The sequence below is a fragment of the Anolis sagrei genome, chromosome 2 (assembly GCF_037176765.1).
Source record: "Anolis sagrei isolate rAnoSag1 chromosome 2, rAnoSag1.mat, whole genome shotgun sequence".
NCBI lineage: Eukaryota > Metazoa > Chordata > Lepidosauria > Squamata > Dactyloidae > Anolis > Anolis sagrei.
This window is the reverse complement of record NC_090022.1, coordinates 295,901,943-295,922,732: the sequence shown is the minus strand read 5'-3', so window position 1 is coordinate 295,922,732 and position 20,790 is coordinate 295,901,943. Positions and strand designations below refer to the sequence as shown.

Genomic DNA, 20,790 nt, shown 5'->3' with positions numbered 1-20,790 from the left:
CACAAGCTCCTGGTTACTAACCACTCTTGCACTAAAGCAAATTGCTTGCACATTGACATTTGGATAGTTTGTAGGTTTCGCTTTCAAATGTAGTGAAGCGCAGTGAAGTGAAAGTTAAGCATGCCTTTGCCCTAAGTGAGCCCAACTCAGGAAAGGTAACTCTGAACACCGGAGATCGCACGGACATCTTAAGGAAAGCTCATGTCCCATACGTTTTATGACAGACCCAATACCACACAGTTCAATTTATCTCTCTAATACATACATGCTACTCCTAGAGAACTCGACTGGTCACATGCAATGCACAATAAAATAGTCAAAAATAAAACCAGGGCAAATAAATAAATAAAATCAATACATTTCTTTCTTAGCTGGAGTGTTAACTCCTGGCTCCTCAAAGCTCGATGAAAGAGAATTCTCTCTGTCTATTACATGATTCATTTATTTATCCACTAACTAACTATATCACTAGGGTGTGATCATACAATGTGTTTATGACTCTGATATTTTTTTCCCCTAAAATGCAGCAATAAAAAGAGTGTTAGACTAAATTAAAAATAAATCTCCAAAGTACATGTATCTTCTTCTCCTGTTTTCCCCACTATGAACTGCTCTCCGGTTGTAAAATGTGCATATATACAGAATTGGATAGAAACTTTCCGTGTTTGGGGTAGGGAGGAGAAGAACAATGAAATCTCCCAAAAGCACAGCCCAAAGCTAGTGAAACTAAAGAGCTCCAACTCTCTTATTCCTCTGTGAGTGACCCCACCCTCTTTAAATTATTTGTAGAAAGCTTGAATGAATGGGTTTGTAAATAAAGTAATCTTTGTTTTTGCATTGTAGTGACTGTCCAGAAGAGAAACTGTAATGAGCGACGGTGGAAAGGATCCCCAATGGACATACCCCCCCCCCACACACACACACCCCATTACTTTCCCTCCCCCTCAACATCCACTCTTCCTCTCTCCTATTTAAATAGCTTTCTATTTGCATTTCCCCCCTCGTGGATTTGGAGTCATGGGATCGGATTCACGAAAACCTGCCATTCACTTTATTGTTGGATAGAAAGACTCCAGAATAGGACTTTGCTAAACTCTGTCATCATCGGTTGCTTGAGATTCCAACTTGGAAGGAAAATCTGTTGGATCTTTTCCCTACTTGCACACACACAAAATTCCTTATTTTTCATAGTCCCTGTCCAAGTTCTGTCTTAATGACACACCAAGAGCCCATACTGTCCAGATGCATTGGGGTCTTTCCCTCAGCAGAAGGGAAGCAAAACAAAGCAGGGAGAGAAAAATCAACCGAAGAGGAGAAAGAAAGAAGTTCAGCTCTTCAGCACCAGAACTGAATTATCTCCATATATGCTAAGCCGCTGTATATTCAATCCATCGCCTCCAACTTTGGTCCCACTTTTCATCCAAAGTGATCAATACCTTTTGCATGCCTACACACACTCACACGCTTCTTTCCTTCCTCTCTGTTCAACGTACGCCCAAAGAGAAGCCCAGGATTGAGGGGGAGGGAGTGGGGAAGAAATCATATCTCCCAAATCCACCTCTGCTGCACCCCAACACTCAAAATAAGGAGAAGGAGATGGGTCCCAGGGCAAGCAGAGAAATCGAGACAAAGTTCCTTCCTTTAAGAGCCAACCCTTCTCCTTGGTTGCCTCAAAGCTCTTCTTTCCTTCCTCTCTGTTCAATGTACGCCCAAAGAGAAGCACAGGATGGAAGGGGAGGGCATGGGGAAGAGACCCTACCCTCTAATTCCACTTCTGCTGCACCCCAACACTCAAAATAAGGAGAAGCAGATGGGTCCCAGGGCAAGCAGAGAAATGAAGAGAAAGTTCCCTCCTTTAAGAGCCAACCCTTCTCCTTGTTTGCCTCAAAGCTTTCCTTCCTCTCTGTTCAATGTACGCCCAAAGAGAAGCCCAGGATTGAGGGGGAGGGAGTGGGGAAGAGACCCTACCCCACAATTCCACCTTTGCTGCACCCCAACACTCAAAAAAAAGGAGAAGTAGAAGGAGATGGGTCCCAGGGCAAGCAGAGAAATCAAGAGAAAGTTCCCTCCTTGAAGAGCCAACCCTTCTCCTTGGTTGCCTCAAAGCTCTTCTTTCCTTCCTCTCTGTTCAATGTACGCCCAAAGAGAAGCCCAGGATGGAGGGGGAGGGAATGGGGAAGAAACCCTACCCCCAATTCCACCTCTGCTGCACCCCAACACTCAAAATAAGGAGAAGGAGATGGGTCCCAGGGCAAGCAGAGAAATCAAGAGAAAGTTCCCTCCTTGAAGAGCCAACCCTTCTCCTTGGTTTCCTTCCTCTCTGTTCAATGTACGCCCAAAGAGAAGCCCAGGATGGAGGGGGAGGGAGTGAGGAAGAGACCCTACCCCACAAAATCCACCTCTGCTGCACCCCAACACTCAAAAAAAAAAGGAGAAGGAGATGGGTCCCAGGGCAAGCAGAGAAATCAAGAGAAAGTTCCCTCCTTTCAGAGCCAACCCTTCTCCTTGGTTGCCTCAAAGTGCCTGGAAGAGTCACATAGACTCCCTCAAAACCTCTCTCCAGATTATCCAGTGACATAGACTCCCTCAAAACCTCTCTCCAGATTCTCCAGTGACATAGAGTCCCTCAAAACCTCTCTCCAGATTCCCCAGTGACATAGACTCCCCATCTTTCCCCATCTTTCCAAATTCCCTCTCTTGCTCTTTCCAGCCAGGTGGCTCAATCTCCCTCTCGTAGTCCCCTCTCCATGCCTATGCAATAGGCGCAAAAATAGGGGGAAATAGTCTTCCCCCACTCCCAGGAAGGAGATGTGGGGAGAGGTGGCTTCTCCCTTCTCCTGCTCCTGGCTTCCTTGCCTGGACTCGCCTCGGAGGCTCCCGCAAGGCGTTTCAGCACCACCGGCGGCTGGACAGCTCCTGCTCCTGAAGCCATTCCAGCCCCGCGTTGCCTCCCTTCCTGGTGATCCCGGTTGGACTTTGCTTGGCTTCTCCCTTCTCCTTGGGGCCCCCTTGCCCTCCCCTCCACGCCCCACAGCACCCCAAGACAAGGGGCACCCAACAGCCAGCCCCACAGCACACTCTTGGAGAGGTCTCCTCTCCCCTGGCTTCTTCCAAAGAGGAGGAAAAGGAAGAAGGAGAAGCAGAAGAAGAAGGGGGAAAGTTGAGGCGGGGGTCTCACCTTTGTGCATGCCGGTGAACCTGTCCTTCAGCACCGTCAGTTCGTAGATCTTCCCGAACTCTTCGAAGAGCGGCTTGAGGTCCTTCTCGTCCAGGTTGCGAGGGATTTGCCCAATGAAGAGCTTGATGGCATCGTGGTCCTTCATGGGGATGGTGGTGCCGTTCCCTGGACTGTGGTTTAATCCGTTCATGTGCCCGTTGCTGGGGTTGGGGTTAGTGTGGTTGCCACCGAGGCTGGGATTGTCTGCTTGTCCGTTGGCTAACGTGGCCATCTTTATATACATAGAGACCAAATTCTTCTTTTTTCCTTTTTTGTGTGCCCAACCACCCCCCCTCTCTCTCTCTCACTCTCTCTCTCTCTCGCTTCCTCTCTCACACTCACTCACACATGCACACACTCACTCTCTCTCCCACATACACGCTCTCTCTCTCTCTCTCCCTCCTCCCTCCCTCTCTCTCTCTCTCTCTTTCTCTCTCTTTCTCTCCCTCTCTCTGGGTCTGAACTGATTTTTTTATATACATTGAACAGCTAGGATCTCTGTCCTTTCCGTTTAAACAGGCTGGGTCGGTTCAACATGCCAGCCAGGCTGGGGGGGGAGGGGGAGGGGGAGGGAGGGGCGGGGGGCGGGGGAGGAGGGGGAGGGGTCTGGCCGGTGGGAGGGGGCCTCGCGCTATCCTTCCCAGCCCCGAGCGCCCCCTCCCCTCCCGCCCCCGCCCTCCCCACCACCGCCCCCCCCAGCACACCCCCGTCTGCCCGCACAATGGTCGCGTCCACTTCGGGCTCTCTCTATAAATAGCACCAGGCGCATGGCTCTTGGAGAGAGAGAGAGAGACAGAGAGAGAGAGGCAGAGAGAGACACAGACAGAGAGAGAGAGGCAGGCAATGCCTATTGTGGCAGCCCTGAGCCCGGCCAAGGGGGAGCGGTTGCATTTTGCAGGATTTCCCCCCCTTCCTTCCTTCCTTCCTTCCTTCCTTCCTTCCTTCCTTCCTTCCTTCCTTCTCTCCCTCCCTCTCTCCCCTTTCCCTCCTTTCACTCCTTCATTCCTCCCTCCCTTCTTTTTTTCTTTTCTTTCCTCTCTCCCCTTCCCCTCCTTTCCTTCCTTCCTTCCTTCCTTCCTTCCTTCCTTCCTTCCCTCCCTCCCTCTCTTCCCTTTCCCTTCTTTCTTTCATTCCTTCATTCCTCCCTCCCTCCCTCCCTTTTTTCCTTTCTTTCCTCTCTCCCCTTCTCCTACTTTCCTTCCTTCCTTCCTTCCTTTCTTCTCCCCTTTCTCTCCTTTCCTTCATCTCCCATCTTTCCTTCCTTCCTTCCTTCCTTCTTTCCTCTCCCTTTCCCCTCCTTTCCTCCTCTCCTCCCTCCCTTCATTCCTCCCTTCGTTCGTTCGTTCCTTCCTTTCTTCTCCCCTTTCTCTCCTTTCCTTCCTCTCCCTTCCTTCTTTCCTTCTTACTTTCCTTCCTTCTTTCTTTATTTCCTCTCTCCCTTTCCCCTCCTATCCTCCTCTCCTCCCTCCCTCCCTCCCTTCATTCCTCCCTTCGTTCCTTCCTTCCATCCTCCCTCCTTTCATTATTTCTTTCCTTTCTTTCCTCTCTCCTCTTCCCTTCCTTTCCTTCCTCCCTTCCTTTCTTTCCTCTCTCCTTTTCCCTTCCTTTCCTTCCTCCCCCCTTATTTACTATCTTGCATTCGTTTCTCTTCTCCTCTTTCTCCCTTCCCCCCTTTTTCCCTTCCTTTTCTCTCTCTCCAATTTATTTAAATTCCCCCTCTTCTCTGCAAGAGAAAGCCTTTTGTCTGCCTGGAAAGGCAGAGAAAGAGAGAGAGAAAGAGAGAGAGAGAGAGATTCCCCTCCCAAAGTCAACCAACCCTCTCCAAAAAAAAAAATAATTGCTGGCATTTTTTATTGGAAAATATATCTATATATATTTTTAAAAAGCCAAGTCCTCTCTCTCTCTCTTGACCCATCTCTTGATCCAAATCCCATCCCTTCTTTTTTCCTGCCCCTTTTTTCTTTCTTTCTTTCTTTCTTTCTTTCTTTCTTTCTTTCTTCCCCTTTCTTCTCCCTTCTACTAAAAACATTGCTAATAAAAGAACTACAGATACGGAGCCAACCTGGAGAACAGAGGTCTTTTTCTTGTTGTGGTGGTGCTATGATTATTAGTGACAGTTGTGGTGGTTGTTGTGAACTGGTTTGTGTGCACTTTCTTGATATGTGTCGGTGTTGCGTTGCCATTCTTCTTGGGTGCCTTGTTTTTTGACCACAGGGTTTATGATGATGATGATTATTACTATGATTTTGAAAACAAAACATCTTGCCTGCTATTTCCCTCATCCTTACCCTTCCCTACTTGGAGCCTTTATGGCATCTCTTCTGGGATACAGTTGCATTCGGATAGAGAGACAGACCTTTGGGGTGGGTGTGTGGATGGGAAAGGGAAGGGGAAGAGGAAGGAGGGATGGAGCAAAACAATAGCAAGCCCCAAAATGTCTTTCTTTCTTTCACTCCATCCCTTCTGGAAACCAAAAATAAATGCTCCTTTTCCCTTCCAAGGATCCTTAATAGCAACCTATAAATCCCAACTCATGGAGGGTTTTTTGGGGAGGCATTTGGGGTGCATTGTTTGGGGAGGGTGTATTAATATTTGGATAAGGTGATATTTTTTTTCCCCTAACCGATCGGTCTCTGAGGACTTTCTCGCTTTGCTCAGAGACAGACTGGTAAACATTCCCACTTCTCAATAGGCTGATGGTTTCGTAGTCGCGGGTAGGAACAATGCATTATAGTTAATTAAGTCGCACCGTAATAAAAGAAATACAATTTCTCCCTCCCGATCCTCCCCTCCATGCCTGTCTTCCACACTGGGTTTTGTTTTGGTTTTTTATTTTGTTACTGAAGGGGGGAGATGGGTGTGTGTGTGTGTGTGTGTGTGTGTGCATGGAATAAGAAGCAAGCCTCGGATTAAAAAAAAATACAACATGTAGCTCAAAGCAATTTTTCTTAGCTTTAAATGAAATCTCGCAGAAACATCTGGTGGCATAAGCTTCCACTACAAGGCAGGGAAAATACTAGTCGAGGGATGGGAGAGCAAACTCTTTGGAAAGAAAGAGAGATCTCTGTACTGTATAGATGTTGATTAGTTGTTGTTGTTTTTAGACTATATATATATTCAAGTGGGTTGTATTTCCAGTCCAGGCTGCTATGTGAATTCACCGATTTCACCATATATGTATGAACTTGGATGTTTGGATGAAGGAAGGGGGAGAGGTTTCTTGATTCGTGATATGTAACAGATAGATGATAGATAGGCAAATGCATTGATTGATTGAAGGTATCTGCCCGCAGCCTTTGAGGTATGGATGGAAGGATGGAAGAAAAGTAAACAATGGAAGGGGCAAAGCGGTTGGAGGAGAGGTTAGGTTTAAATTTCGTGGAAATCAGCCTCTCGGCTCCTTCCCTTGCAATATTTCATAAGGAAAGAATCCCAGTTCTTTGTATGCCAGCTCTGTGAAGAGGAGGGGGAGTCGGCTAGGAGCGTGTTACATGTATTATTTTAAACAGAAGGGGCAGCATTGGGGAAGGCAGGGGACTGAAGCGGTGGTCCTATGCATGTTTGCCTAGATGGAAAGTCCGATGAAACGCGGCGGCTTTTTTGCAAGTAAACTTGCGGAAGAGCTGGAAGCACACCACAATATGTGTTTTCAACACAGTCCTGTGCATGTATGCTTGTTCAAAGTGTGTATGTGTTTGACTTAGAAACAAAAGAAAACAAGGAAGAGGAAAGAGAGTCTTTGGATCTAGCACACCTTGAATTAGATCAGAATATGCATTTTCGGGCCAGTGCAAAGTTATCTCCTTGTCCGCCTTCTGTAGCCATAAGCCATGGGAGATGTTGGTTGGGATTTTCATAGCCATCCCTTCTTCTTTGAAATCCCAAAAGCACTGATTGTAAAATTACCGGAGACTCCGTGGTGACATGGAGCTTCTGTTTTGTGTCGATACGTGATGCTTCTGGGCACAGGCTGTGTTTTGTATGATGCTTGAAGTAGCCTTATTTGAAAATGGTTGGTCCCTCATCTTTCCCTGCAAAGTAAGGTGTTCTTTCAAGCAAGGACTCAGTTCTGGTAGATTTTGGAAATTGTTTCAAGGTAGGCTAAGAAGTGAGAATCAGGTAGACAGACTTAGCAAAATGGCCAAGTCTACATTAAAAGTTTTGGGTTGCTCGTATATGTGGAATGAGTTTAAAGACCAGTGAAAATTCCCTGCTAATTGCTTTAAATGGACTGGAGATGCCTTCCTGCATGGGCTTCCATATGGCTTGTGGATCTTCAGTGAGTTTGTATAGAGGAAGAAAGGAATGACAGGGAGGGGAGAGGAGAGAGATAGAAAGAGAGGGAATGCACACATATTCACGCATAGTATATACAATATTGGTCAACTTTTCTAACTGCTTTGGAGCAGCTCAGGCCAATGGCATAAACAGCATTATCCCCAGGGCATGAAGCAAATAAAGAAGACTGCAAATTTTGAGTGTGTTTGTTGATACAGCAATAATGCTTGAATAAGGTTTTCATCTTAGGATACTTTGGTTATTTATTATATTATGCCAAATCTTATATATTATACAACAGGTGGAGAAATCTGGTAGAAATGTTCAATACCCATCACTTCCTAGTCTTGGCTTCTCTCTGTTTCCCTGTTTTTTGTTACTGAATTTAGTCTGCATTTGAAACTAGTCAGTAGTTTGAACTGTAACAGGGTGGATTTTTTTTTTTTTTGCTGGCAAAACTGTATCTTGGCTTTTTAAAATTTCCACATTGCAATATGATAGAGAGAGGCCTTTTGGAATGGGTGTCGTCCAACTCAGTTAGAAGAGCAAACATCCTGTGAAAATCGGAGTTAAACTAGGAGCCAATATTGGCCAGCAAAATGAATGGTTGTTAACACATGTATATGGCCATCCAGCATGTGTGCTTACAGCTCTTGCTTAGCTCGCTGAACATCAGTTGAAAAGAAGCAAACCCATTTGATTGCAAAATAAGCTTTTGGTCATTTCCGGAGTGTGTCCTAATAGTTTTTAACCTGGCAGGGATCGTTAGAGGGGAGAAATGAACACCAGTAATTTTGAATGTCCACGATAACATGGTGCAACTAATGTAAGAAGGAGCAGTCAGAATTTGGCTTGGCTAAGATAGTCAGTGTGCCCAGTTGTGTTTTGATTCCTTGCAGAATAATTACAACACAATGTGTGTTTAACTCCACTAAAAAGCCCACAACAGTCCTTACTCCCCCCCCCCCCACACCCACACCCATAAAAATGGAGTTGCATATCTATGAGGTGAGCTTCTTTTTCTTCTTTGCATTATTCATTGTGTGCAAAGAACAGGTGGTCTTGGGTTTTGCATTCATAAGCCCCATCAAATTCTCCAGACAGACCAAATTATCAAAATGTGCCTGCAATTTCTTAATGTCTGCTGATGTAGTTTAGTGGAGGAAAAAAATGCATTTCGGTGGATTTGTGTTGGCTGGAAGAATGAGTGTTTTCCCATTCTCCTAGGATGAAGGTGAAGTTGGAAGGCAGATGTGTGTGTATTTGTGTGAGAAAGAGAGAGGCACCTTTACAACTGATGTGGTCTATTAAATATATCCATTTTCTGTACTCTTGGACATAACCAAAGGAGAAAAATCTATCTCTGATCCTAACTGTGAAGTCAGAGAATTTGCAGAGCGAACATGTCACATAGTGCTTGCTTAACCACAGGCCCATGGAGCTAAACTGGAGTGTTGTGGAAAGGGTGGATGGAAAAATATTGCATGAAATTCATTTGAGGAGAAAGTATTGGGTCTGGATTGCTGTCAAGAAAAGAAATGGATTGTGTGGCATTCTGAAACAGTTTTAGTTGCTCTCTGCTTTTGACATTTTGTGCATGCAGAGGATGCACGGAAGACTGTTTCTCCATTTTGGGCAAGGGCTCCAGCTGCATCAACTCCAGCTACTACTCAGCTCATTCAGTAGCCCAAATCCCCCACCTCATAGCCTCTAATGACTTTGAGATCAGACATTGCATTTCTCTCATGAAGGATCATCCTTTTCAAGAGGTCCTTTTGGATGGATACTCAGGGAAGCTCTATGTAATGAAGGCGAAGTAAATTGGTGTTGTTGTTGTTCACTAAGAACACAAAAGGAGTCACAATTTGGAGATGAAATGGGAAAAGGAGATTTCTAGCCTAAGCTTTTGTGGACTATTGTTCGCTTCATCCGAGGCAAACCAAGTCCGTGATAGCCTACGCTAGAATTATCTTTCCCTCCAAAGGGTGCTATTGGATTCCTTTATGTCTTAATGCAACTACAACCAAAAGCAGTGTTGGTTTAGGGCTCACATAATTTTCTTCCCTCCTCCAGCATGCTTTAACTTCTTTTCCCGACTCTCCACCACCAATGCTGTGAAATTCACTCCTCTTCCTGTTCAAAATTGCCCTACCTTCCTCCCACCCAATTCATTTGCAACAGGGAAAAGAAAGGAGCCATCTAACTGATTTGTGACTATACTTGACCTCAACCCAATGGGTAGACATCTTATTCCCAGAGTTATGGACCATCCTATGTTGTTTTGTTATGTGAAGAGATTGCCCTCTTTCTCTAGCTTCTTCTATTGCCTAGCAATTGAATAAATGTTTATCCGTTGGCCAGCCACTGACCTTCCAGGCTATTTTCCCTCCTGAACTTATTTTAGTAGATATTTGAAACTTGGTGGAGTGTGGAGAGTATGCTTTCTGCACTTTGAATGTTGGCCAGTTTGGGGTTTGGGACTGAAAGAGTGTTTCTGATGGCTTTTAGTGTTATTTTAAGGTTGTGGACAGGAGTTTCTGTTTTGAGACTAGCACTGTTTATCTTTTATCTTGTTTTATCTCCACTTTCCCAGACTTTATATCAGGTACTGATATGCAATATTCAAATGGACATGGAAGGGATATTATAGATATTCAGTGCTCCCTCCTCGTCACAAAACAACTGATCTGAAATGTTCTACCACCTAGCAAAACAAGAAAGAGCCAATTGAGGTCAATTCCTATGGCAAATATCAACTATTCCATTTTTATATAGGGTGAGTTCATCCATTATATAATAACCAAGGTATTCTGGAGATGTATTTTTGAGAAGAGGATGGAGGAAGAAGAGACATGGAAATCATGTTTCCATTTTGTTGTATTTCTTTGAATCTCACCTGCATTTTCTTCTCATCCTTGCAAGACTTGACGCATGGGAGAGGAGGGTGTATGCTTATTTTTTCACACATTTATCTGATGTGTGCACTTATGTCTCTATTTTACCAAAAGTACACCTCTCACCACCGATTGTTGGTGCCTATGCATACATTTGTGTGTGTTTTAACCGTGTGCATTTTCAGCCTTTGGCAGGAGATAAAGCACACCTTGTTCTGTGCCTGCTCCGTTTATCTGAAATGCACCGTAAGCTTCTCAAGGGTGTGAATTCTTGAGGCAAAGTGCATTCTGTCGCACAAGGAGTCACGGAAGGTGCAGAAAGTCTACATTTGTCAGGACTGTCAAATCCAATGAAATCCTTTTTTCATCTGAGAGAGAAAAAGAGAGATAGAGAGTGAATATTGACTTGGAGTAAGGTATCACCCAGATGAAAAAGACCTGAACAGCTGCAGCTGCTTCATGACTGGTGAAGATTTTCTTTAATGATGTCCTACACTCAGGGCAATGATCAATATGTTTTGGGGTCCACCTAGAATTTATTTCTTTTGAGACTGGTTTATGTGAAAATCTTCCCACAAAGGCATCTGGTTGGTCATTGCATAGAAAGAGCAGGATTCTCTGTGCCCTCAGAATATTCTTATAGCTCATTCTGTTGTCAATTGACTATGGCAGCAAAGATGGCCATGACTGCATTTCTTTATGGTGGTAAACTCATCCTCCCGTTCTACCAGAGTTCCTTCAAGGAGCTATCCAATGTGCTGAAAACTTTTCCAAGGCTATGTCTTTTGCCCATTATCTGAGCACACGTATGTCATCACCAATGTCAGTCTTCACTCTTCACTCCATTGTTCTTTCTTTTGGATCCCAACAAACAACTCTGGGAAGATGGAGGAAGAAAGCCAAATGAAGACTCTCATTCTTTGTTACTTGGTGGGAGGGGAGGATTCAACACTTTGGTGTACACCAATGGTTCCCAAACTTGTATCCTCCAGGTGTGTTGGATTTCAGTTGCTAGAATATACCTGACAGTTGGCCAAGCTGATGGGAATTTTTGGAAGCTGAAGGCTTAAATTTCTGGATGACCAAAAGTTGGGAATCAGTGGTGTTCACCCTTGGAACCATTTTTAGTGAAGTTTGGGGCTGTGGATTGGCCTCTGAGGTGTGGGAGGAAGGGAAGAAATGTATCTTCACTTATAAAATCCATGGGACTTGGGTGGAAGCACTTCGGGTATACCTTCCATAAGTAACTGGTCAGGAAACAACCCACAGTGCTCATGTTTTTTTTTTGCCCAAGGGAAGGCTGAGGATGTAGTTCATGGTAGACACTTCACCTCAGAGGAGGCCAAATCAGTTTGTTCTCCTTTCTTGCTCCTTTTTAGGTTAAATCAACCTAAACAGCAATAGGTCAAATAAAATAGCCCATATTTAACCCAGCTATCTGGGTCTGGCCTTGGTATTCCATGGTTGGTTATTAATACATACCTGGTCTACACGGAGAAAGACACTGTGGGGGTATGTGCTTTCGATGACCTTCATGACTGGAGACCAGGATGTTCTGCTTGTGGTGAAGGGCTTCAGAAAGTGATAGATGCAGGGTGGTGATGCTGAGTCTTTTTCTTATACTTTGCTGATTGTACTTAGCTCTTCGCCATGGTCCCATTGTCCATTCAACTCTTCTCTCCTTTTATTTATTATTTATTATTTATTTACTGCGCTTATATACCGCAATTCTCAGCCCGAGGGCGACTCATTGCGGTGTATTACAACCAAATAATTATGGGGAAAAGGAGAAATAAAGTCAAATAAAATGTCTTGCTATTTGTTTCTGGCTCAGAGAGGGAATGGTAACATCCTGGTGAAACAATGCAGGAATGTAGGAAGAACAGGCAGTTTGGAAGCACAGCCTTGGCTAGAATATAAGGTTGAGAATTCCCTGGGATGTTGCCCTTTGATACCAGACCATAGCCATTGAAACAGTTACATTTCTCATAGTCCAGCCGCCATCACAAGTATGTTTGGTGTTGGCATGAGAGAGAGATAGTCTTCTTGGTGACTACTCCAAAGTTGTAGAACTGCCTTCCAGAGAAGGTTCAGTTGCCTCTCTCCTTGCTGTCTTTCTACCTTTTTTTACTTAAAGTGGTCTTCAGTTTCAGTGACCGCATCTCCATATATGAACCCACACGTTCCCTTTGATCATCTGGAGAGGCCCTGCTCACAATCCCACCTGCGTCACAAGCGCATTTGGTGGGGACGAGGGACAGGGCCTTCTCTGTGGTGGCCCCCCGACTCTGGAACTCTCTCCCCAAGGACATCAGACAAGCCCCAACGTTGGCAATCTTTAGGAAGAGCCTGAAGACCTGGCTGTTCCAGTGTGCCTTTCCAGATTAGGAAACTCCTGGCATCATGTCCCAAATGCACTTTGTTAGAGACTAGGATTGTCTGCACATTGCATCTACCTCCAAAAAACCTCTACATACTTCCTGTCAAGTTCAGCACTTTTAATTTTGTCCATTACATTTGGCCCGGCCTTTTTAGATTTTAAATGCATCATGTGTCATTGTTTTTAGTGTTTATTGTCTTTGCTGATGTTTTATTATTTGCTTATTAGTTTTACTGTTATATTTGTGTGTTGTTGTTGTTGCGGCCTTGGCCTTTAAGCCGCATCGAGTCCTTTGGGAGATTTTGCGGGGTATAAATAAAGATAATAATAATAATAATAATTTGCAGAGCTTTTTAATGGAATGTATTTAAAACACATTTTAAGGAGTTTTTAACTTATTTAAAAAAGAATGGAGTTTTTATATATTTATGAAGATTTTTTATAGTTGTGTGTTGTTGTTATTCTATTCCTCAAGTTGCTTCTGATTTATGGAAGTCCTAACACAAACTTATTGCTGTGTTGTCAAGGCAAGACTTGTTCACAGGGATTTTTGCCATTCCCTTTCTCTGAGAATGGGTGACTTGCCCAAGGTCACCCAATGGGATTCCATAGCTGAGCAGGAATTTCAACCCTTGTATCCAGGTTCTTAGTCCAACTCCAAAACCATTATACCTTGCTGGCTCTCATAAGATGTATTTTAATTTAAGTTGTGCTTTATTTTAAACAGCTGTTATTTATCGTGTCATCCGCAACCAGAACATTGTATTACATTTCTAACAGAACAAAACAAACAGATAAAAAATCCACAAATTTTGCAAGCTTGGTAGTTGATTAAATGTCCTTTGACCAGTATCTGGCCCACTTGGAGTGCCTCTGGTGTTGCCGCAAGAAGGTCCTCCATTGTGCATGTGGTGGGGCTCAGGGTGCATTGCAGCAGGTGGTCAGTGGTTTCCTCTTCTCCACACTCGCATGTCGTGGATTCCACTTTGTGGCCCCATTTCTTAAGATTGGCTCTGCATCTCGTGGTGCCAGAGTGCAGTCTGTTCAGCGCCTTCCAAGTCCCCCAGTCTTCTGTGTGCCCAGGGGGGAGTCTCTCATCTTGTATCACCCACGGATTGAGGTGCTGGGTTTGAGCCTGCCACTTTTGAACTCTCGCTTGCTGAGGTGTTCCAGCGAGTGTCTTTGTAGATCTAAGAAAACTATTTCTTGATTTAAGTCGTTGACGTGCTGGCTGATACCCAAACAAGGGATGAGCTGGAGATGTCTCTGCCTTGGTCCTTTCACTATTGGCTGCAACTTCCCGGTGGATGTCAGGTGGTGCAATACCGGCTAAGCAGTGTAATTTCTCCAGTGGTGTAGGGCACAGATACCCTGTGATAATGCGGCATGTCTCATTAAGAGCCACATCCACTGTTTTAGTGTGGTGAGATGTGTTCCACACTGGGCATGCATATTCAGCAGCAGAGTAGCATAGTGCAAGGGCAGATGTCTTCACTGTATCTGGTTGTGATCCCCAGGTTGTGCCAGTCAGCTTTCGTATGAACAGCTGTGAACCAATGTGAATTCTGTGCAAGGAAAAAGCCAGAATATGAATTGCATAAAGAAACAAACCTTGAATCAGATCTTTTATAATCTTTGCAGACAATGTTCTTAACTCTGATTTATCCTCTATATCAAGTCTATGAAAGTCTGTTAGCCAGCTTTTTCTTGCATCTTTATACCTAGGTATTAGTTCCAACAAGTACAGACCCACTGAATCAGTAAAACTTGCATCGTTTTACAATTGTATTGATGGATCTACTATTGGAACAAGGCCCTAGATCTCTTTTGGTATGGACATTTTCTCTTGGATTGTTAGACTTTGTTTTTTTTCCTGACATGAAAATCTACAGGTATATTTCTTTCAAAATATAAACATTTTGTATGTCTTTTTACTTATGCAGACACGATTATGCAATTCTTCATTGAAACATGCTTGCCTGCATTTTTTCATCAACTACATTTAATAGTAAAGGTAAAGGTTTCCCTTTGACAATAAGGGTAGTCAAGTCCGACTCTGGAGGGTGGTGCTCATTTCCAAGCCAAAGAGCTGGCGTTGTCTGTATACGCCTCCAAGGTCATGTGGCCTGCATGACTGTATGGAGTGCCAAAGCAGTACCTATTGATCTACTCACATTTGCATGTTTTTTTTGTTTTTGCATATGATTTTTATTGAAAGATTTTAAAAGGGAACATTGAGAGAGTGTCAATCATTGACGTATCAATAGGATAAAAAATACTTCAGTAGGGGTGGAAAGGGTGTGATGGGAGGGTGGGGACGTGGGGGCATGGTAGGGTAAGGGGGTAGGGGGTAGGGGGGGAGTGCGGGGATAGTAGGGAGGGTGTACGGAGAGGATGGAGGTTAGGGATGAGCAGATTATTGTGGTATTATACTATTTATTAGAGCCCATTACGCAGATTAGTATTTGTGCATGCAGGATTTCCTTCTCGAACTTCTCCTTTTTCCATATTAATTGATATTGAAATAATTTTTGACTGGGGACCAGTCGACTTTGCTTTTCACCCTTGTTTGCATACCTTTCAGGTGTTCTGTTAGGCAGTCCATATTCATTATATCTAGTAGTTTACATGTCCATTCGTCTATCGTTGGGATTTCACTATTCTTCCATTTTTTGGCCACCGCTATCCTTGCATGTTTTTGAACTGCTAGGTTGGCAGAAGTTGGACCTAACAGTGAGAGCTCACCCTGTCCCACAGATTTAAACTGCCAACCTTCTGGTCAGAAAGTTCTGCAGCTCAGCGGTTTAATCTGCTGCACCACCCTGGACCTAGTACTACATTTGATGCTGCACACCATTGTCAGTAGATGCATGGACTTTGGTAGAGATAAAGTGGGATATAAATAAGCATAACATCATCATCAGCAACAACAACAAACCTTGGACATACCTAGATTTCTGAGGCAAGATACACTGTGCTCCATTGTCAGTCTCAAAAGAGGGCAAGATATAATTTTATTTTGTAGAGAAATGGTGTGGTGGAGGCTCCTTCTTTGGAAGCTTTTAAACAGAGGCTGGATGGCCATCTGTCAGGGGTGATTTGAATGCAATATTCCTGCTTCTTGGCAGAATGGGGTTGGACTGGATGGCCCATGAGGTCTCTTGCAACTCTTTGATTCTATGATTCTATGAAATGCAAATCCAATATTCCCATCAACTCTGTATCTTATCTTTGAAACATATTCTAGTTTTTTGTAATGGTATCAGCTATTTTGAGGGCTAAGGACTGATGTCTGCAAGTACTTCTAACAATACAAATGTTTTGTCCATTCTTTAATAAGAATTGGCATGGATTCTTTTTAACCATTTCTTTTGTTGGAGATATTCCAACATGTGGAATAGAACTAGACGGTCAGCCTAAACTCTTTGTGTTTACACCTGTGTAGAAAGACCTTCTTGGCATCAGAGAAGTTGAAAGAGTGTCCTGCAGTTTTCCCCTCTTCTTTGTTCAGCATCAAAGGAAGAAATGTTCAAATAGGAATTGTTTATGACTCCCCAATGTCTGTATGTCTAATATGATTCTTGCACATCTAGTAGTAAGGGACTCTGCTTGTTGAAAAAAAATATTTTTATTTTTTTTGGAACCAGCGGCTATGTAGAGCAACTCAAAAGTAAACTAAGGGGCATTTGCAGTATCCAAGGAATTTCAGTCCCTTCCAAGGAGAGCTGCACAGCAGAGGTGTAGCCGGCAGATCGCGGCTCGACAACTAACGACAGTATTACCACAAAGCCAAGATTGTCTCCCTTGCCGTGCTATTTGTGTGCCATGATCAGACAATGAAGGAGTCTTTCTCAGCCAAGGGCATGCTGAGCAGATGTTCTCAGTGGCTACTATCCGCTGCCTGGAACTTGCTTTCTTTGGAGGCCTGCCAAAACCCTCACCTCTTTCAGAAACACCGTAAAACAATTATATTTCGGCTGAGGCTTTTGAAAAAAAAAAAAAACAGGATTAAGCTCCTCAGGCTGGAGGTATTGTGATAGTTCATTTTTTTTCTTTCCTTTTCTTTCTTTTTTTGTTTGGTCTTTAAAAAAGTAATCGCCCCGGATGGGTTTGTTTTTCACTTAGAAACTAGCTGTACCATTTGTTGGGAAATTATTTTTTTCCCAAATACTCAGGTTGCAGACATCTTCAGTAATCACTTCAGTGTGATTTTGGTAATACTTGTTGGTGTTTTATAAAACAGTTGTTCCCTGGGTGTTTTGAACTTCACCTCTCACAATTCTTGACTATGAATGAAAATGTCTGGAACTTCTGGGAGCCCAAGTTCAAAATGCCCTGAACGCAGGGGCGGCTCAAACATTACACAAAGTAAGCATTTGCAGTATTGCTGATTTTGCCCAGGGGTGCTCTTGAGGCACTCTTGGGGGGAAATAGACCTTGACATATGCAAGTTGTAGTTACTGGGATGTATAGTTCACCTACAATCAAAGAGCATTCTGAACTCCACCAATGATGGAATTGAACCAAATATGGCACACAGAACTCCCACAACGAACAGAATATAGGGCTGGGTAACCACGGAAAAAATTGTTTCTAAACTCGATTCGTTTTTAGGGGGGTTTTGCGTTTTGTTTCTTAAAAGAATTCCGAAATTTTTCTTTAAAAAAGTTCAAAATATACAAAATTTTGTAAATTACGAAACAATTACGAAACAATTATGAATCGATTCGTTAATGGTGGACGCGATTGCGCAATATGCAAAAAAAACCCCTCCAAATGGGACAGGGGGAACTTCTGAAGCTTCCCTCTCCCTCTGTTGTTGACGGTTGGTGTGATAATTTATTTTTTATCACTGATAAAACAAACAACAACCCTAAAACTTGCACCAGACATACGGAAACAATTACGAAACAATTTCGAAACAATTTCGAAAAAATTACGAAACAATCACGAAACAATTACGAAATAAATTGAAAAATTTGTTTCGATTTTTAATTGCTCCTGCATGGCTCAATATCGGATCGTAAGCTAATTTAAATACGAATTAATAACGAATTACGAAATTAAGGAACGAAACCGCCCAGCCCTTATATATATCAGTGATTGGTTGGGGGGGGGGGGGGGGGGGCAAAATACTGTTTTCTTACCGTTGAAAATTACCTAGGGCTGCCTCTGCCTGAACGCCAACTTGGAAAACCACTGCTTTCTAGCATAATCGTACAGCTAGCTATTCAGAAGCAACTCCTACTAATCTCAGTGGGATAATCCCAGGGAAAAAGCTGCAACTGTGGCCCTATCCTTTGCTAGAGCTGTCATATCTTTCAGGATCTCATCTACTCACAGGGAAGATCCAAAGTGAGAGACATGTGAATCTTGCAAGCTTGTTTTCTGCTTCCCTGGAGACTAGGATGCGAAACAATAGGGACAGAGAGACAAGCCTCTCCAGATGGTCTTCTAATTCTGCTGGGCTCATACCTCTATTCTGCTTTGGTTAGACCACACCTGGAATATTGTGTCCAATTCTGGGCACCACAATTCAAGAAAGATATTGACAAGCTGGAATGTGTCCAGAGGAGGGCGACTAAAATGATCAAGGGTCTGGAGAACAAGCCCTATGAGGAGCGGCTTAAGGAGCTGGGCATGTTTAGCCTGAAGAAGAGAAGGCTGAGAGGAGATATGATAGCCATGTATAAATATGTGAGAGGAAGTCACAGGGAGGAGGGAGCAAGCTTGCTTTTTGCTGCCCTGGAGACTAGGATGCAATGGAGCAATGGCTTCAAACTACAAGAGAGGAAATTCCATCTGAACATGAGGAAGAACTTTCTGACTGTGAGAGCCGTTCAGCTGTGGAACTCTCTGCCCCGGAGTGTGGTGGAGGCTCCTTCTTTGGAAACTTTTAAACAGAGGCTGGATGGCCATCTGTCAGGGGTGATTTGAATGCAATATTCCTGCTTCTTGGCAGAATGGGGTTGGACTGGATGGCACATGAGGTCTCTTCCAACTCTTTGATTCTATGATTCTATGAAAGAGTGTCCCTAAAAGCTACAGAAGACAGCTGATTTGGAGATGGTTTTGGATTCATTTCCAGATGCATCAGCCAGAAGAGACAGTGGCAAAGGATTTTGGGACTAGTTCTCTGGAGAGCCAGCTGTTCTGCTGGCCAGTGATGAAGACAGTTGTAGTCTATTAACATCTGACCAGGGAGGACACATATGGCTAGATCTGAGCATAAGCTTTCAAACTGCATATAATGAGCCATTGATACCTTCTAGAGTTGGGTTTCAGGACCTGCCATGGATACCTAAATCCATGTATGCTTAAGTTCTGTTATATAGAATGATGTACTAAAATGACATCCCTTAAATAAAGTGACAAAATCATAATTTACTTTTGGGGATATGTTTTTTTTTTCTTGTGATATATGTTTAAAGCTATGTATTCATAAGCTGTGGATATGGAGTAGTGATTGTACTCCTGTATATCTATCTATCTGTCTATCTAACTGCTTTGGGAGACAGTGATCAGACATTTATTTGGGCAATGTCACCAGTCCAGCGTTGATGGTGGAGAATCATTGTTTCAATGCTGGTGTTCTTTACTTATTTCAGAACACTGACATTTTGTCTTCCCAAGAGATTCGATTTATTCAGAGATAGCTAATAGTTCATATTGAGTCCCCGGTGGTGCAGTGGGTTAAACTGCTGAGCTGCTACATTTGCTGACTGAAAGGTCAGCGGTTCAAATCTGGGGAGCGGGGTGAGCTCCCAATATTAGCCCCAGCTTCTGCCAACCTAGTAATTTTTATTTATTTCTCGTGTCAGGGCAGCCAGTCAATTATATTACATTTCTAACAGAACAAAGCAAACAAACAGAAAAATACACAACTTGTGAGTTTGGTAGTTGGTTAAATGTCCTTTGACCAGTCTCTGGCCACTTGGAGTGCTTCCGGTGTTGCTGCAAGAAGGTCCTCCATGGTGCATGTGGCTGGGCTCAGGTGGCATTGCAGCAGGTGGTCAGTGGCTTGCTCTTCTCCGCACTCGCATGTCGAGGATTCCACTTTGTAGCCCCATTTCTGAAGGTTGGCTCTGCATCTTGTGGTGCCAGAGCGCAGTCTGTTCAGCGCCTTCCAAGTCGCTCAGTCTTCTGTGTGCCCAGGGGGAGTCTCTCATTTGGTATCAGCCATTGGTTGAGGCTCTGGGTTTGAGCCTGCCACTTTTGGACTCTCGCTTGCTGAGGTGTTCCAGCGAGTGTCTCTGTAGATCTTAGAAAACTATGTCTGGATTTAAGTCGTTGGCGTGCTGGCTGATACCCAAACAAGGGATGGGCTGGAGATGTCACTGCCTTGGTCCTTTCACTATTGGCTGCCACTTCCTGGCAGATGTCAGGTGGTGCAAGACTGGCTAGGCAGTGTAATTTCCCCAGTGGGGTAGGGCGCAGACACCCCGTGATAATGTGGCATGTCTCATTAAGAGCCACATCCACTGTTTTAGTGTGGTGAGATGTGTTCCACACTGAGCATGCATACGCAGCAGCAGAGTAGCACAGCGCAAGGGCAGATGTCTTCACTGTATCTGGTTGTGATCCCCAGGTTGTGCCAGTCAGCTTTCGTATGAAAGCTTTCGCAATTCAAATCATGCAAATATGAGTGGCTCAATAGGTACTGCTCTGATGGGAAGGTAATGGAGCTCCATGCAGTCATGCCAGCCACATGTCCTTGGAGGCATCTATGGACAAGGTTGGCTCTTTGGCTTAGAAATGGAGATGAGCACCAACCCCCAGAGTTGGACACAACTAGACTTCATTTATTTTATTTACTATTCTTGTATACCGCTGTTTCTCAGCCTAGCTGGCGACTCTTCATGTCAGGAGAAGACCTTTACCTTTACCTAACTAACAGTTCAGTTCATTCTTTTCACTCAAATTGTGAAAGCGTGAAATTTGAGATTCCTGATCACTGAATTTCCTCATTTCTAGGTTCTTGTGGGTTTTTTCGGGCTATAGGGCCATGTTCTAGAGGCATT

General features: G+C 43.9%; 1 protein-coding gene across 9 annotated transcripts in view; it reads right to left on the bottom strand.

Annotated features, from left to right (window-relative positions):
* Positions 1 to 3,753, bottom strand: part of CELF4 (CUGBP Elav-like family member 4) — a 1,028,038-nt gene extending 1,024,285 nt beyond the window's left edge. For 6 of the 9 annotated variants that reach the window (XR_009630571.2, XM_060761189.2, XM_060761193.2 and 3 more), the window contains exon 1: positions 3,179 to 3,753. Coding sequence is in view for 8 of the 9 variants with exons in the window: in XM_060761189.2 (XP_060617172.1) it covers positions 3,179 to 3,461 (283 nt within the window). In the remaining variant the exon portion in view is untranslated. The remainder of the gene's footprint in view (positions 1 to 3,178) is intronic. The other 3 variants (XM_060761194.2, XM_060761192.2, XM_060761196.2) reach the window with 1 other exon arrangement.
* Positions 3,754 to 20,790: the final 17,037 nt, after the last annotated feature.